At 43.8% G+C, this 17,444-nt stretch overlaps 1 protein-coding gene across 2 annotated transcripts in view; it reads left to right on the top strand.

Annotated features, from left to right (window-relative positions):
- The first annotated feature begins 2,495 nt into the window (after nt 1-2,495).
- The window catches only part of ITGB1 (integrin subunit beta 1), a 36,371-nt gene continuing 21,422 nt past the window's right edge, over nt 2,496-17,444 (top strand). For both annotated transcript variants that reach the window (XR_015946408.1, XM_088654183.1), the window contains exons 1-3: nt 2,496-2,826; nt 14,232-14,301; nt 15,218-15,303. Coding sequence is in view for 1 of the 2 variants with exons in the window: in XM_088654183.1 (XP_088510309.1) it covers nt 2,818-2,826; nt 14,232-14,301; nt 15,218-15,303 (165 nt within the window). In the remaining variant the exon portion in view is untranslated. The remainder of the gene's footprint in view (nt 2,827-14,231; nt 14,302-15,217; nt 15,304-17,444) is intronic.

The following is a 17,444-nucleotide window of genomic DNA, read 5'->3' as shown; positions in this document are numbered from 1 at the left end:
ATTCACCGCCTAATTTATTATTGTATAGTGGTACCTCGGTTGGTTCCGGAAGTCTGTACTTAACCTGAAGCGTACTTTCCCATTGAAAGTAATGAAAAGTGGATTAATCCATTCCAGACGGGTCCACGGAGTACTCAACCGGAAGCGTACTTAACCTGAGGTATGTGTGTAATTGGTTCTGGAAGTCCGTACTTAACCTGAAGCATACTTAACCTGAAGCGAACTTTCCCATTGAAAATAATGGAAAGTGGATTAATCCGTTCCAGACAGGTCCGCGGAGTACTTAAACTGAAAATACTCCAACCGAGGCATACTTAAACCGAGGTATGACTGTAGTTGTTGTTGCTGTTGCTGCTAAAGTCTTATAGACTAACTAAAGTATTAAAGATTAACCAATTGTTACACAGTTTATAAAAATGGCTGTCTTAAGCCATAAGAAAGAAAAAATATATATTAGGGCCAGGGCTTTTTTTCAGCTGGCACTTGCCAGAACTCAGAATGGCAATGGTACCTACCTGAGAGGTACTGGAACTAAGAGAATGAGGGAGGTGTTCATGGAGAGTTCTGGCACCTCTTTTTCTAGAAAAATAGCACTGATTAGGGCAATACCTTTATTAGGCCAACCAAAATATCAGAAAACTCCATGCAAACATTTGAGTTCTCCAGAACTCTTCATAAAACTAGATGGTAAACAAAGCAAGTGCCTGTAAATTTGATTAATTTCTCAGGTTCAACAAGTGCTAGAAACCGACACACACACCCCGGATATTACACAACTTTTGGGGTGTCCTGGTTTTCACTTTTTTAAATATGGCAACCCTAACTGAGTGTCTTGCCCCCTGTAGACATCCAGATGTGCATAGTAACACACCTAGATATGTCATTGTAGGCTCTATGGAGATATCACATTAGAAAAAATGCTCATTGCTGTTAAGTGTGGTACTGTTGGAACATATGCCTTCTAAGGGGTACTCCTCTTTCATTAAAGATTTATGTAAAGTTCCCCACCACCACCAGTAAAAAACAAAAAAGAGCACTTTGTTGTTGTGGGAATTTGTCTTCCAAATTAGTGCATTAATGTACTGTAAGGTCCGTATAGTTAAACCTATAGTTTTCCCAGTAGTGATGTATGGAAGTGAGAGCTGGACCATAAAGAAGGCTGATCGCCGAAGAATTGATGCTTTTGAATTATGGTGCTGGAGGAGACTCTTGAGAGTCCCATGGACTGCAAGAAGATCAAACATATACATTCTGAAGGAAAGCAGCCCTGAGTGCTCACTGGAAGGACAGATCCTGAAGCTGAGGCTCCAATACTTTGGCCACCTCATGAGAAGAGAAGATTCCCTGGAAAAGACCCTGATGTTGGGAAAGATTAAGGGCACAAGGAGAAGGGGACGACAGAGGATGAGATGGTTGGACAGTGTTCTCGAAGCCACCAACATGAGTTTGACCAAACTGCGGGAGACAGTGGAAGACAGGAGAGCCGGGGTCACGAAGAGTCAGACACAACTAAACAACAAAAATGTAGTGAGACCCTAGAGAGCCACTGGAAGTTCAGATTACGTATACACTACTAGGCTAGACATATCAGTGATCTGACTAAGTTATAAGAGTGTTTAAAATTCTGTATCAACTGTCACTTGGCAGGATTAGACAAATGACTAAGCAAAGCAGGGATGAGAGAGGTCAAGGGAAAGTTTGGTTCTCAAAGAGTAGTACACCAATGGCCAGGGATGATGAAAGTTGTAGTTCAATACTAGTAGGGCCTGTTCAATATCATGGACTTGCATGTGGCTTTTTTAAAAGAGAGAGAGTTGTACGTGCAAAGTGCCTATTCAATGGGAATAAAATCAACTTTTGTCTTTAAAAAGTGGATCTAGGGATATGGTTCGGTTCCTTTTCCCTATGACAACAACCTTAAAATAGAGACTCCACTTTCTAAATTCCTCCTTTGCTAGAACTCTTACCAATTCACAGAAGGGCATCTTTCCTTGTTACACGACTACCTGCTTCCTCAGGAGTCTTTCCTAGGGCAAACAACTGAGTGTCAGGAACCTTTGCTGATCTACTTTAGACCACCCAGAAATTCCAATGTACTGTACTGTTTTCAGCCTGATGTGAAATGAAACCTGTAGGAGTGAAGAGAAAGAGCATGCCTCAGGCTACAAGTCTACACCCTCTGAACGCAAGCTTTACTTCCGAGTAAAAAAAAAAAACATATCTCAGGAGTGTGCTTACGGAGGACCAAACCTTTGGCCAATCTACACTTGCAGCAGGGGGGTGAAGGGAACGCGGGTTGAAGGCAACGCGTGTGTGTTTTGTGAACCTTTGTCGATCCCAAAAGCAGAGTTTCAAGGCAAAGGTGAGCTCCACTGCGCTCCGTGACGAGGGCCAGGGAGGGAAAATCCCGCTTTGCTCCGACGCAGACAAGCCTGAGGGCCCCAATTCCGCGCCTTTCATGCTCCGCCCAGCCTGACGGCAGCGGGGAGGAATGCGCTTCCGGAGGCGCACAAGGAGCGGCGGCGGCGGCGGTTGCAAGGCCTGGCCGTCCCTTTCTCCCGGCCCTGCCGTATGGTTGGAAGGAAGGAAGGAAGGGAAGAAGGCGCGGCTCTGGTAGGCGAGAGGGGATAGCAGTCGCCGCCGCCACCCTCAGCACCACCGAGGCGTCGCCCTGAGGAGGCCGAGCCGGGCCAGGCCCCGGAGCAGAGGAGACGAGGGAGAAGAGCGGCGAGGCGGAGGAAGCAGGCTCAGCCCCGCCACCAACTTCTCGAAGCCCCCGGACAAGGGTCGGGGAGGCGCCCGAGCTGAGCCGCGGCCATGGCACAGGTAGCGGCGGAGAGGAGGGGCAGGCAGGGGGGGGGTCCGCTGTGTGGAGGGGACGGCAAAACAGCCTGGGCGTTGCAAGTGTATCTGTATCCTCCCTCTCTTTTCTTTTTTCTTGTTTTGTTTCCAGCCTCTCCCTATTTTGTGGGATATGAAAGTGTGGCCGAGTGAGAAAAAGAAAGGAATTGGGGGGGGTAGAGTGGGGGCTTATAGGGAGGAGGGAGAGCGATGCCCTCCCCCGCCGTCCTTTCTGTGGGGCAGGGAGGAAGGAGCGCCGTGTGCCCTTTTTCAGAAGCCCTAAAAACCAAAGCGTGCCTTTATATGGGCGGGTTCGCCGGGCGGGAACGAGGGGGAGAGAATAACCGAAGGTGCTGTATAGGGAAACTGCACTTGCGTCGGAGGCTATTATTATTATTATTATTATTATTATTATTATTATTATTATTATTATTATTATTATTATTATTATTAATGTCCTGCCCTCCCTAAATGGCTTTTTAATTGCAAGTTCCAGGCACGCAGAGATTTTACAGCCAGCAGCACAACAAAAGTATCTTGTGGCACCATACAAGGTTAACGGATTTGTTGGCCACGTCGGATGACGCGGGCTTTAGTTCACTAAACCTTTGCCACAATCGTTGTGTTAGCCTTAAAGGGTGCCACAAGCCTCGCTCCCTGTGGGTGGGTGGATGTGGTGTTGGTGTTGAATGGGCTGTTTTGGTTGGACGTCGGTGATTTTAGAGCAGGGATGGTGAAGTCGTGGCTCTCCAGATGTTGTTGGGGTGCAACTCCCATCATCCCTCGCCACTGGCTATTCTGGTTGGGATTGATGGGAGTTGGAGTGCCAACATTTGGAAGGGCTCAGGAGATTTACTGTATGTCCCTTGCTTTCTCTCTTCCCCCCCTCCCCCAATAGTGTCTGTAAGTTGATGGTGTTAATCATGCCCTAGCTGAAAGAGAATGCCAACATAAGAGACGGGAAATGCTTGTCATGCCATTTCCTGATAGACTTTACAAAGCTTAAAAGTGAACAGTGTCTACCAAATTTGCAAGTACATTTTGTGAACTGCTTTGGAACTGGGCCATATTCCTATGCACATTTACCTGGGAGTCTGCTCCATTAAGTGCAGCTGAACTTTTTCTGATTGAGCATGCTTAGAAAGGGACTCCATGTTTGCTTAGCCTTAAGACTGTAGTCTAGCATTCTGAAGCTACTCCCATTAATTGTCACAGAGTTTACTTTCAAGTAAAAGTTGCATATTTTGTAGCCTAGATATGTGCATGTTTACCTCAAAGTTTGATGACTTGTGTGGCTTTTTTAGCACGCAGCTCAAGTCTCATGGTGCCTATGTGCATTGTTGTTTCGTGGAGAAGTGATACTGGATTTCACTCTCATAATGTATTTTGTGGTAACAGTTTTGGGACTGTTCTTACTTGCATGCATGATTTTCAGTCCAATACAATGAATTGCAGTTTGCATCAGTTATGTCCATGTGTGCCTGTTAACGTGCCCTTATAGGGACTTTCTCCTCTTTCTGTCAACCATGCTTGAGTACCGTTTTATGTTATGTTTCCACTGCTAATAAATCCCTATCTGGTTTCTGTTAATTCTGACACCTTAAATTAGCTCAGAAAGATGTTAACTTCTCACACACCTGTAAAGTAGGCCTAGGCTGGACTCAGGGTTCTTCTTTTCAACTGCTTCTGGAAATTGATGCTGTCACTTGAAGTGCCCTGATCCACCATGCTGGAGTGTGTTATAGAGCATGGGCAATGGAAATCCACCACTTCCAGTACATTAGCCAGAGGCAGAAATAGGCCATTCAAGGATCTCCTGGTTCATCAACTACTAGACTAGAGCTACTGCAGCAAAGATCATCACTACCCCCCCCCCCACCCTTAGCTTTAGCTGCAAGGCTTTGGATACAGTAGCTCTGTTCACCCCTGAGATGGGAGTTAAGTTTGCAGTTGTTTTCTATTGTTCAATGAATTATTTAAATCCTAGACATGCTTACTTTGGAGGAACATTACAGAGCCTGGACTTACTTTTGGATAACCATTTACTGTATTTATTTATTCTGAATACTTATATAACACCTTTGGCCTCTTGAGTTCAAAGGCAGCTTATTTATTATCATTATTATTAAAAAAGCAATCACAATAGCAAAAAAGTAGGCCAGGGGTCCCCAAACTACGGCCCCCGGGCCGGATGCGGCCCAATCGGCCTTCCAATCCGGCCCGCGACGACCCCCGCCGCCCGCTCTCACGGCGCGCGGCGCAGCGACGATCTAAAAAATCGGCAAAAAAATCGCCGAAAATCCTTTGTGCGCATGCGTATGGGCCTCTCCCGACCCGGAAGAGGTCATTTCTGGTGCACTTCCGGGTCGGGGGAGGCCCATACGCATGCGCACAAGCGATTTTCGGCGATTTTTTTCCCCGCCCGTGTGCGTGTGCGCATGCGCACGGGCGCGCACTCCCCCGCCCTCCGGCCCGCTGTGCGCGCACTCCCCTGCCCTCCGGCCCGCCGCGCGGTAAGTCTGGGGACCCCTGAAGTAGGCAGTTAAAAGAGCAGCAATTGATGGTTTCAACAAAATATAGTTTGCCAGCAACTCAGGATTGTAACCTAGGGTATGATCCCCTTTTGCAAGCAAGGTACAATTTGAACAAACGGGTGTGGCAGGCTTGGATAGAACAGCAAACTATGTTTTCCTGCTTAAGCTGAATTGCAATCTTTAAGTTACAGGTAGGTAGCTGAAGCAAAATAAAAAAAATCCTTCAGTAGCACCTTAAAGACCAACTAAGTTTTTATTTTGGTACTTATACTTATCTGAAGAAGTGTGCATGCACACGAAAGCTCATACCAAAATAAAAACTTAGTTGGTCTTTAAGGTGCTACTGAAGGAATTTTTTTATTTTGCAATCTTTAAGTCAGGCACCCCCAAACCTCGGCCCTCCAGATGTTTTGGACTACAATTCCCATCATCCATCACCACTGGTCCTGTTAGCTAGGGATCATGGGAGTTGTAGGCCAAAACATCTGGAGGGCCGCAGTTTGGGGATGCCTGCTTTAAGTGCTGTGCATAAGGGAAGGTGAAAATAGTGTGCCTATGGCTTGTGTCTGCTTTTACTCATAACCATGGTTTAGTGGTGCATGTGCCCCCTGTGCTGCTGACAAAAAAATTGTGTGTTGTATTCATTGTTTTACCTATAAACTGTTGTCACAGTAGTGAAAACTGGTATGTGAATATTGGAAATAAATAATACGTTTTTATTTTTCTGGGTACTGCTAACCTATTTGTGCTCCTGAAATCAAGCAGCATATTATGTAAATAGCACAGGGCATAGATTCTTTGTGCCTTAAATATTTATTTGTTATGGCATTGGTTTTATAGACAAGAACCAATTCCATGCTTAGAATATAAAAGTCAAAGCCCTTATGAGATCATTTTATTATTTTAGTTGTGATGCTGGCAGTGAGGTGAAATGAGCAAGGACAATTAATTGTGTATTCAGAGCATGTGTGGATTGTTCTCAGGGAAAAGACACATTGACTCTTATCCCCTTGAGTTTAACATGTCATTTATTTATTTATTTTTAGTTAACTATTGAAAAGCTCACACACTGCTTAATCTTATTAACTATATTTTGTTTAACCCAGTTCTGTGCACTATAGATTGCATTGCAGTTTGAGGGTTTTTTTTGTCCTTGTCACCTACACTTTTAAGAGTTTCTCACTGTTCAAGTTGAAAGATGGCAGTGGGTACATACAGTGTGCTATATATCTCTTCCAACACCGGCCAAGGAGGTTTCCAAACATGTATAAATGGAAGACATTTCAGGTTTAATAATAATAATATAGGAGTTTTCCAAGGACTCTATTGGGATGTGGCATTATCCAGTTTTAAAGATGAATTTACAAAGCTCCTAACATTGTTAACAAAACTCAGATTAAGAATAGTTACAGGTAGGTAGCCGTGTTGGTCTGATGTAGTCGAAACAAAATAAAAAAATTAATTCCTTCCTGTAGCACCTTTTGTTGTTGTTGTTTAGTCATTCAGTCATGTCTGACTCTTCGTGACCCCATGGACCAGAACACGCCAGGCACTCCTGTCTTCCACTGCCTCCTGCAGTTTGGTCAGACTCATGTTGGTGGCTTCGAGAACACTATCCAATCATCTCGTCCTCTTGTCGTCCCCTTCTCCTTGTGCCCTCCATCTTTCCCAACATCAGGGTCTTTTCCAGGGAGTCTTCTCATGAGGTGGCCAAAGTATTGGAGCCTCAGCTTCAGGATCTGTCCTTCCAGTGAGCACTCGGGGCTGATTTCCTTCAGGGTGTATAGGTTTGATCTTCTTGCAGTCCATGGGACTCTCAAGAGTCTCCTCCAGCACCATAATTCAAAAGCATCAATTCTTCGGCGATCAGCCTTCTTTATGGTCCAGCTCTCACTTCCATACATCACTACTGGGAAAACCATAGCTTTAACTATACGGACCTTTGTAGGCAAGGTGATGTCTCTGCTTTTTAAGATGCTGTCTAGGTTTGTCATTGCTTTTCTCCCAAGAAGCAGGCGTCTTTTAATTTCGTGACTGCTGTCACCATCTGCAGTGGTCATGGAACCCAAGAAAGTAAAATCTCTCACTGCCTCCATTTCTTCCCCTTCTATTTGCCAGGAGGTGATGGGACCAGTGGCCATGATCTTAGTTTTTTTTATGTTGAGCTTCAGACCATATTTTGCGCTCTCCTCTTTCACCCTCATTAAAAGGCTATTTAATTCCTCCTCACTTTCTGCCACCAGGGTTGTGTCATCAACATATCTGAGGTTGTTGATATTTCTTCCGGCAATCTTAATTCCGGTTTGGGATTCAACCAGTCCAGCCTTTCGCATGATGAATTCTGCATATAAGTTAAATAAGCAGGGAGACAATATACAGCCTTGTCGTACTCCTTTCCCAATTTTGAACTAATCAGTTATTCCATATCCAGTTCTAACTGTAGCTTCTTGTCCCACATAGAGATTTCTCAGGAGACAGATTGAGAAGGCGATTGGGCCGCATCCGGCCCACGGGCCTTAGGTTGCCTACCCCTGTATTATAGGTAAAGGGACCCCTGACCATTAGGTCCAGTCCTGACCGACTTTGGCATTGCGACGCTCATCTCACATTATTGGCCAAGGGAGCCGGCGTACAGCTTCCAGGTCATGTGGCCAGCTCTGGCAAACCAGAGCAGCACATGGAAACACAGTTTACCTTCCCGCTATAGCAGTTCCTATTTATCTACTTGCATTTTGATGTGCTTTCGAACTGCTAGGTTGGCAGGAGCTGGGACCAAGCAACGGGAGCTCACCCCGTTGCGGGGATTCGAACCGCCGACCTTCTGATCGGCAAGCCCTAGGCTCTGTGGTTTAACCCAGTGGTCCTCAACTCCCGGGCCACGGACCGGTACCGGTCCATGGATCAATTGGTACCGGTCCGCCCAAGGAACATTAAATACAATTAAATTAAAATTATTAAATCAAAACAATCTAAATAAAATATAAATAATCAACGCCCCCCCTCGGCGGGCCACGAAACAATCAACGGCCCCCCCTCAGCGGGCCACAGTAAAATTATCAAACGTTGACTGGTCCGCGGCAATAAAAAGGTTGGGGAGCACTGGTTTAACCCACAACGCCACCCGTGTCCCTACCCCTGTATTATACTGACATGCAAATGGCAATTCAGCCACGTTGGTATATGGCATGGAAGCCGGTGGAATTGAATGAAATGAAGTTTATGAAAGTAAAAATTTAGTATCACACTAGTTATGATAATATTGGTGGAACTCAGCAAGGAAATGCTGCAGCTCTCCCCTCCCCAAGGTTTTCATCTCATCAGTTGCAGAATAGCGTAAACCAAAAAGTCTTTATGGCTTTAACAGCTTGCTGTGGAACCTTTCTGTGCATGTAGTTTGGATTGTAGCCAAAATAACTAGGAAGAAGAATGAATAGATTGGCTGTTCTTTAGTGTAATTTAGCAAGTACTATCAGAGATACCTTCTTACCTTTAACGTTTTTAAAGGCAATGAGACATAGGCTGTAAGCATCTACCCAACCGATGACAAAACATGACTAATTATTGTGTCACCAAAAAAATGTATCCCAAGGAAATGATTAAGCAGCCTTTTCTAGGCAGTAAATGATTATGTATCAAAAAGTACAAAATAGAAGCAGTCAGCAATAATGAGATCTTTAAAAGATACATCTGAAAAGGACTTTAATTCACTAATATCAAACCATGCTTTCCTGTTTACGTATGTGAGTTCTCGGACTACCCCACCTCTCTTTTGACCAACAGGCACGGAGATAAGAAGTGCTTGCTTTTTAAACAAACCACATTTTCTCATAATGTCTGGACTTAGAGCTTTGGTTTGTTTAAACTCTTGTGAAAGCAGTAACAAATTAAGATTTCAGATCCTGTTTCTTATTTGCATTTTGTATTTCTCTTTCTCTTTTACAGAGAAGAATGTAAATCTGTACCAAGCTTTAACACTAATTATTTCAAAGCAAGTATTTTTGTTTCTTGAAATGCAGAACTTCCAAAACACCCAAAACATGTGATTTAGGGCTTTTTCTGGATTTTTTTTAAATGGCTCAGTACCAACAATATGATTTTTAAAAAACTAAATTTCAACCAACCCATTCAACTCACCCTTTCTCAGGGTAGTGATTTTGGGGGGGCAGGGGAATGGAATTTGCAAGAGCGTTTTACAGATACAGTATATGGATTTTTCCTGTGTCCCTTATTTTAGCTGTAGTCTCAACATTGTGGTAGTCACTTTGCCAATGGTTCTAGGAACCATAATTGCTGCTGCAACTTGTGTGGGTTTTGTGAATGTATGATAGGAGGATGGCTCAAAATGTGAATTTCTAGTACTTATGAACATAACAATAATCTAAACAATGGCTCAGCAAAATCAAACTTAAGTTTCTTGATTTACTAGTTGTAGGTTGGGGGATACATACCAAGGTTTAGGGTTCTGAGGCAGTGCAAAGCCAAACCATGGCTTAGCCCTGGGTAGTACAACAGGACCAGAGGAGGAGTGCATTCCCTCTTCATTTGCTAATCATGGTTTATACAGTGGTACCTCGACTTACAAAGGCGATCCGTTCCACGGCGCTCTTCGGAAGTCGAAAACTTCGGATGCCAAAGCATCCATTTTGCGCATGCGCAGACCGCGCGCGCAACGAAAATACTTCCGGGTTAGCGGAGTTCGGAAGTTGAGGCATTCGTAAGTCGAGGTGCCACTGTATATGTGAATTGGACCATTATTAGAGATGGTTTATATCTGAAGGCTCATCCTTCATGGTTGCCTCTTTCTTCACAGGCAGTAAAGAAATCCACTGAAATTTCCCATTAATATCCCATTAATGAAATACCAGTCAGAGAGAGCACTATACGCTGCAGATATCTTAGGAAGCTACTTTTTTGCGTCATATTATTTATCCAGTTAAACCGGTATTGCCTACTCTGATTCGTAGCAGCTTTCCAGAATCTTGAGCAGGGAGGTCTGAAAACTGCTACTTTCTCATTTTTTTATTAACTGGTGGTGCCATTGATTGAACCTGGACATTTCTCTGTGCAAAACATGTGCACTGGGATCTATTGAGAACTGAGCCAACTCTTATCTGTATATCTCCACCTAGGGTTCTATTTCATGGTATGACTTTGGGAATATAGGAATCTGATGCCAAACCAGACCATCAGCCCACCTAGCAGAATACTGTCTACACTGGCTCGCAGCAGCTCTTCAGGGTTCCTAACAGGAGTCATTTGCAGCCTTACCTGTAGAAGCCAGATATTGCATGCAGAGCATGTGGCCCTTCCTCAATTTGATAATGTGCTGGGATATATATGCATGCATGTATATGTATATATATATGAGAGTCTGTGGGGGCATATGTAGCAAAATAGCACCTTGATATTCACTTGATGGCTACAGTATAATGGTCAGGAATGTTTCTAATCTATTTCATTAGTTGACTTACACACACAGTAGGAAATACTCCCTTCCTTTGGGTGTGGTGTTAATGGAGATAATACTGCCAATTTTAAATCTTTTTAAAATCTAATTGCCATTTCCCATGGTATTATTATGTATGGGATTCTCATGTAATACAAGAAATGTTTTTCATTTCATTAGTTTACAACATAGAGTTAAGTAAACAATGCACACTGGAAATAATGATATATTAACACAGCTGTATACATCATGTTTGTTGGGGGACTTTGCATGGCTTCTTTTAGAATTTGCCTCTGCCAGTCATTGGGGCGGAGGGGGGGGCAAGAGGCATTAAAGGGCACTGAGTGCCCACTGAGCACCAAAAATTTTTTATGTGAGCTGCTTTTAGGGCCCTTTTTAGAGCTGAAAAGAGGCTTGTAAAATAACTTTCAACTTGTTGTGCTTGCATGGAATTGCGATTTACACACAGCCTCCCCATTTCTAAATCTCAGGTCTCCTTTTCTTACACATTTTGATGCCATTAAAGCAGGATGGGGACCTTCTGGCCTCCCAGGTGTTGTTGCACTATAACTCCCATAACCCCAGATCTTTGGCCATTCTGGCTGTGGCTGATGGGAGTCGGTGTCCAACAGAAGCTGAAGGGCCACAGCCCCCCTCCCCAATCCTTGCTTTCGAGTTGAGGAAGTGGGAGGAGTCACAAATTTTCTGAATTGTTTCTTCTTTTTGTTATGGGTAGGAGTCTAAAAATGAGGGGGTGGGAAGCCTCACTTTTGCTGCACGATTAGGTGCTGAATACCTACTTACTATCTATAAGAAATGTAATATGGTCTGTAAAATACTTTATGGTTGACTAAAAAATTTTGGAACATCACAGGTGTTTAAAGCTCTATCACTGAGCATCTGTTGACTTTCTTGGGTGGGAGCATTTAAAAGTCTGAATTCTAAAGGAAATGGTGAACTTCCTTTCACTGAAGAGAGGCAGACATTGGGTTATGCATGTACTAGGCAGAAATTTCCTTTTCGCCTCACCTTGAATATGTAGTGAACATGCTGCTTTTAGGAGAGCAATGCCACATGGCAAAAAAGTCAAAATGTAACAGCTGTCCTGGTTGGTGCTGGTGATTGGAGAAAACTCCCAAGAATAGCCTGTCATTATACGGCTTAAATTGTACGATTCTTTTCTGTCTCTTGACTGATCTTCCTATTACAAGAATAATGAGATAAGTGTTTCCAGGTTTAATATGGATGAACAAAGAAGCTTAAGGTTTTTTTTCTCAGTAAGATTGTAGTCATCATAGGGTGCTGCCACTTAATGATAGTTGGGATTCTTTAAAAGCAAGTCAGGCCTTTATGAAGGCTAAGGTATGATGTGGTAATACTGCTCTGTAATACATACAGGCTGTGGTAAGCTGTGTAAGAACTATTTATATTCTAAACAAAATTGATTTTGTGTAGCTAAATATGGGCTTTTAAGTCACACCCAGCTGAATAATCTCTTCTTGAAGGAGTTGTGGGTGGGAAGCATCTATGGTGCTGAGTTTGCTCAAAGAATGAGGCAATAACTTTGCTTCCACCAGAAACTGCAATAAAAATGTCTGGTGAATTGTTGTACAGGTAACAATGGTTCTGCACAGGGGTTACGCTCTTGATCCCTGCACCTGTTGGCGGAGCATGCATAAGCCTGCTCACCCTGCTACGCCCTGCCCCCTTTCCTGGCCACTTCCTGGTTGCAGTAATGCGCAATACGCAGTCACACGCATATTGGACGAGCATAAAACAGTCATTGCCTGTAGTACTGTGATTTCTGGTTGCGGGGGGAGTGGGAGTGAGATTTTTGGATAATTGTAAGGTAAGGGTTTTCATCTGCTAAATAACTAAAACTGCATTTGCTAATTAGATGTCTTTATTTATAGGAAATAGTTTCCCGTCATTTGAGGCAGATCCCTATTAGGGATCTGCCTCAACTACAATACTGGTTTGAAATGCATTATGGTGCTTTGGAAAACAGGCCACCTCAGTCCAAAGTGCTTTGCAGTCTGCTAAAACTATATATTCCCACCAGATCATAGAATTGTAGAGTTGGAAGGTATACTGAGGGTCATCTAGTCCAAGCCCTTGCAATGCAGGAATTTCAACTAAAGCTTAAAACTGCTTAAAAACCTCCAAGGAAGGAGAGCCCATCACCTTCCAAGGGAGATAGTTCCACTGTCATACATCTTTTACTGTCAGAAAGTTCTTCCTAATGTTTAGTTGAGAGCTCCTTTCTAGTAACTCAAAGCTGTTGATTTGAATCCTCCCCCCCCCCCAGCAGGAGAAAACAAGCTTTCTCTATTTTCCATGTGACAACCCTTTCAATATTTGAAGATGGCTATCATATCTCTTCTCAGTCTCTTCTTTTCCACGCTAAACATACCTCAACCATTCCTCATAAGACTTGGTTTCCAGACCCTGTCTTCTGTGGAAGTTTGGTGTCACCTGCAAATTTGTTGAGCATCCCCTCAATTCCGTCATCTAAAGATGAACAACAACAAGCCCAGGAGGGAATCTTGCGGCACCCCACTCATCCCTTTTCCCCCAGGATGATGAGGAACCTTTAGTTCCAGGATGATGAGGAACTCTGTGGGTTCAGTCAGTCAACCAGCTGCAAATCCACCTAACAATTACCAGCTGTTTTTACCACAATACTATGGTGGTGGACTATGTCAAAAGCCTTACTGCAATCAAGATACACTATGTCTCCACTATGTCGTGGTCCCCTGATCAGAAATCAGAAATGCATGGAATTAAGATGTTAATAAAAGCAAACCTAGTTGGGACAAAATGAGATTCGTTTTCTCATGCAAGAACCTTCAATATTGACCCATAACAAATTCTTTATAAAAAAAAAATCACACCCACATTTTCCCTGTGCTTCATGTACTTGTGATAAAATAGGTATCATTTAGTTAGTTTCTACAACTGTACTGTATTTAAATTTATAGTTGGAATCACAGCAGTGATATGGGGATGTTGCGAATTCTTTTCTAGTTTTTTTCTAAGTATATTGAATACCTTTCCACAATTAAACTATACAGTACTACAAACTTGAATAAAGCTCAAAGTAGTGATTCATATGCAAACATGCAAATGCAATTAAAGAAAAAATACTGTTACATGAGATCTGTGCATTTGTCTCTGTTTTTCTATGCTGTGTTTTTCTATTTCTGAACTGTAGAGCTTCACTTTGCTTCCAGAAGTACAGAATATAGTATTCATTCTGCTTTTACTGCAACATTTTAAACAGTGATTATATAAGTATAACCTTTTTACAATGCAGTTGACAGTGCTGTGTATATACTTTTGACATAAGTGCTTGTAACAAAGGGAGAGAAATAGTTAACTAGTTCAATTATTTATATTTTATTTTACAGGCTAATTTCAAGTTTCTCATCTGGATTGGATTATTAAGCTGCTTTGTGGTCTGCGGATTTGCCCAACAAGGTAAATGGAAATATGTACAGGTTTAGAAAGCATAGACTGTTTTTCTATTCTACAGTGCAGGTGACCTATTAATTCCAGAGCTATCCAGTGTAGGCTTGCTATGCTTGTTTTGAATTGATTCAAGGACAAATGCTGCATGTTTCACTTTCATACAACATTAATCCATATTGGTTTAACCTCTTTGCTTATGTCTCTGAAACTGTTGGCAAAGAGGACATATGAACAGGAGGTAGGAGGAGGAAATGTTTGCCCTGGAGAAGAGATTGAGCTGTATCTTCAGAACCACACTCTTATTTCTCTAGTGTAGCCATCTGAAGGATGCTGAACTGCATCTACAGCTTGAAATTGTACTCTTGTCCCACGTCAGGTCATTTGAAATGTTATGCACCTCTTATTCTTCCAAGTAAGAAAAACCAAACAGCCTTTCCGTACATGCAGTGAAATAGATGCAGGTGTAATTTCTCTTGCAGAATGTCTCTATGTTCTGCCGTTTCATTCTTTATGTTTGGAATCCACCTGCATCTATTTTACTGTTTGTACATACAATGGAAAATCTAGATTTGCGTCACCTTTTCATAATGTGTGTGCAGTGCAATGAATGCATGTGCAAGTTGTCATGCATGACTGTTGTGGTTTGCATGGTTTTTCTTATGTGGAGGATTGTCCCATGGTATTTGAAGCAGTCCTAATTAATGAGTTATGATTGGCACAGAAGAAATGTGCATTGGGCTCTGAGCAATTGTGGAAATGATTGTTAAGCAACACTTGCAATCATATGTTAATTACAGATATAATGATTAGTTTGAACCTCAGTTTATGGCTAGTAAGACATTTACTTATACAGTACATTAAATTAGGTATGTGTTGTCATTTCTTAAAAAAAAACAAAAACACCAACCTTTGCATTTTCTTATAGGTGGGAGCAATTGTATAAAAGCCAATGCTAAATCGTGTGCTGATTGTATACAAGCTGGACCAAATTGTGGATGGTGCAAAAATGCAGTACGTATTTTTTAAAAATATATTTCATTTGCAATATTTTGTTTCCTACCGTGTTTCCCCCTTTTTAATACGTAGTCAGAAAGTAAGCCATGGCAGCATATTTTAGCTTTAGTGAAATACAAGACACCCCCCGAAAATAAGGCATACCTCCATGCCGTGTAGAACGAGACCGCCGAGCGCCCCAGCCAGCCAGCGGGACCCAGCCAGCCAGAGGGGCCTGGAACCGGCTGCTGCTGCAGCAGCGAGCGCATGGAGCGCCCGAGCCAGCAGCCTGGCCTCTCTTTTTTTGCCTGCCCGAGGCGACCTGCCACCCCGCCACTGGAACCGGCAGCTACAGAGCGGAGCGCTCCGCAACGCCGAGCGCTTGGAACGCCCTGCAGTGCCGGGCGGAGCGCAGCGGCCTGGCCTCTTTATTTTTATTTTTTTTGCCTGCCGCCCCGCCACCCGTAGCTGCAGAGCAGAGCGCTCCGCAGCGCCGAGCGCTCGGAACGCCCTTCAGCGGCCTGACCGCTTTTTTTTTCTTTTTTGCCTGCCACCCCGCCACTGGAACCGGCAGCTGCAGAGAGAAGCGCTCCGCAGCGCCGAGCACTCGGAGCGCCCTGCAGCGCTGGGCGGAGCACAGCGGCCTGGCCTTTTTTTTTCTTTTTTGCCCGCCACCAGAACAGGCAGCTGCGGAGCGGAGCGCTCCGCTGCTCCGGGCGGAGCGCAGCGGCCTGGCCTCTTTATTTTTATTTTTTTTGCCTGCCGCCCCGCCACCCGCAGCTGCAGAGCAGAGCGCTCCGCAGCACCGAGTGCTCGGAATGCCCCGCAGCGGCCTGGCCTCTTTTTTTCTTTCTTTTTTGCCTGCCGTCCCGCCACCGGAGCAGGCAGCTGCAGAGAGGAGCGCCCAGCAGCGCCGGGCGGAGCGCTGAGCCAGCGGCCTGCTGCCTTGGTGCCTGGAACCGGCTGCTGCTGCAGCGCCGCATAGAGCGCCCAGCAGCACCCCGAGGCAGCTGCCTGGCCCCTCCGAGGAGGCCTTAAGGTACAAGACATCCCCTGAAAATAAGACACCGTGTGTTTTTTTGAGTAAAAAAAAATAAGACGGTGTCTTAAAAAAGGGGAAACACGGTATTTCATTTTTTTTCTGTAGCTGTTCTTATACATTCAATAACTTTTTATGATACACTCCTTTGCATTGATAAATAAGCTGCAAATGAAAGCTACAGGTTTCTTTGGTCAATGTTAGACTCTACAAAGTGCAGAGCAGATGTGAACAATAAGTCTGCTGTGGTTAAAATTTTGGTGGCAGAGATGTGGAGGTTGTCATGTATGTTTAAGATTGGCTTTGTGAATAACAATTCCTAGCTTGGGGGTTAAGTTGTTGTTGTTGTTATTGTTGTTGTTGTTGTCGTCGTCACCACTGTTATTCTGGAACTGGTAGGAAACAGTGCTGGCAGCAGCATCAAGACCAGCAAGGTGCAAAGTGAAAGACTGCTTTCTCCAGGAGAGTGGCAGGGCCATTTACTCACCTGGGCTGGGCTGGGAGGTGCTGAAAATTTCTCTTTGCTCCAGCCCACCAGTGGGCCAACAAATGACCCTGTGTTTCCCCTGCTTCAAAGAATCACCTGTTAACCTGGGCTAGAATACACAATAGGAAGTAGCAAGAGCAAGACATTCTCTTAGTGCATTTGAGTTTGCCTGTTTGTATCTGGGTGAAACACCTTTGTCGTATTTTCCAACTCCTCTGCATGTGCCAAAGGATTTGGAGATGGAATGGATCTGTTTGTTTCACACAGCAGAATAAAAAGACCCTGGTGCAATTTGAGGGTAAAGAGATTCCTCACTTGGTGCTTAGTCCACAAATTCAATTTGCAGGGAAGGGATTCCACCTCACCAGTGACCAGAAGGAAAGAAAGTGCAGCTTAGTTGTACACAAGCAGGCAGATTTGCAAGGAAAGATTCCTTGCCATTTCTCTTTTAATACTCCATTGAGAATAGAAATAAGTGTGTCCCTTATGCATCAGTTGAAATATATTGACTTATTTACAAGTTATCTATCATATAGCATGCTGTGACTGTTCTCCATTTCTCCCCGTCCCAGCTCTTCTACTTTCCAACTGTAATGATCAGATTGGCACTACAGGCTGTATCCATATATAGCT

This window comes from Zootoca vivipara, chromosome 11 (genome assembly GCF_965207765.1).
Source record: "Zootoca vivipara chromosome 11, rZooViv2.hap1.1, whole genome shotgun sequence".
In the NCBI taxonomy this organism is placed as follows: Eukaryota; Metazoa; Chordata; class Lepidosauria; order Squamata; family Lacertidae; genus Zootoca; species Zootoca vivipara.
This window is presented reverse-complemented; position numbering and strand designations above follow the sequence as displayed.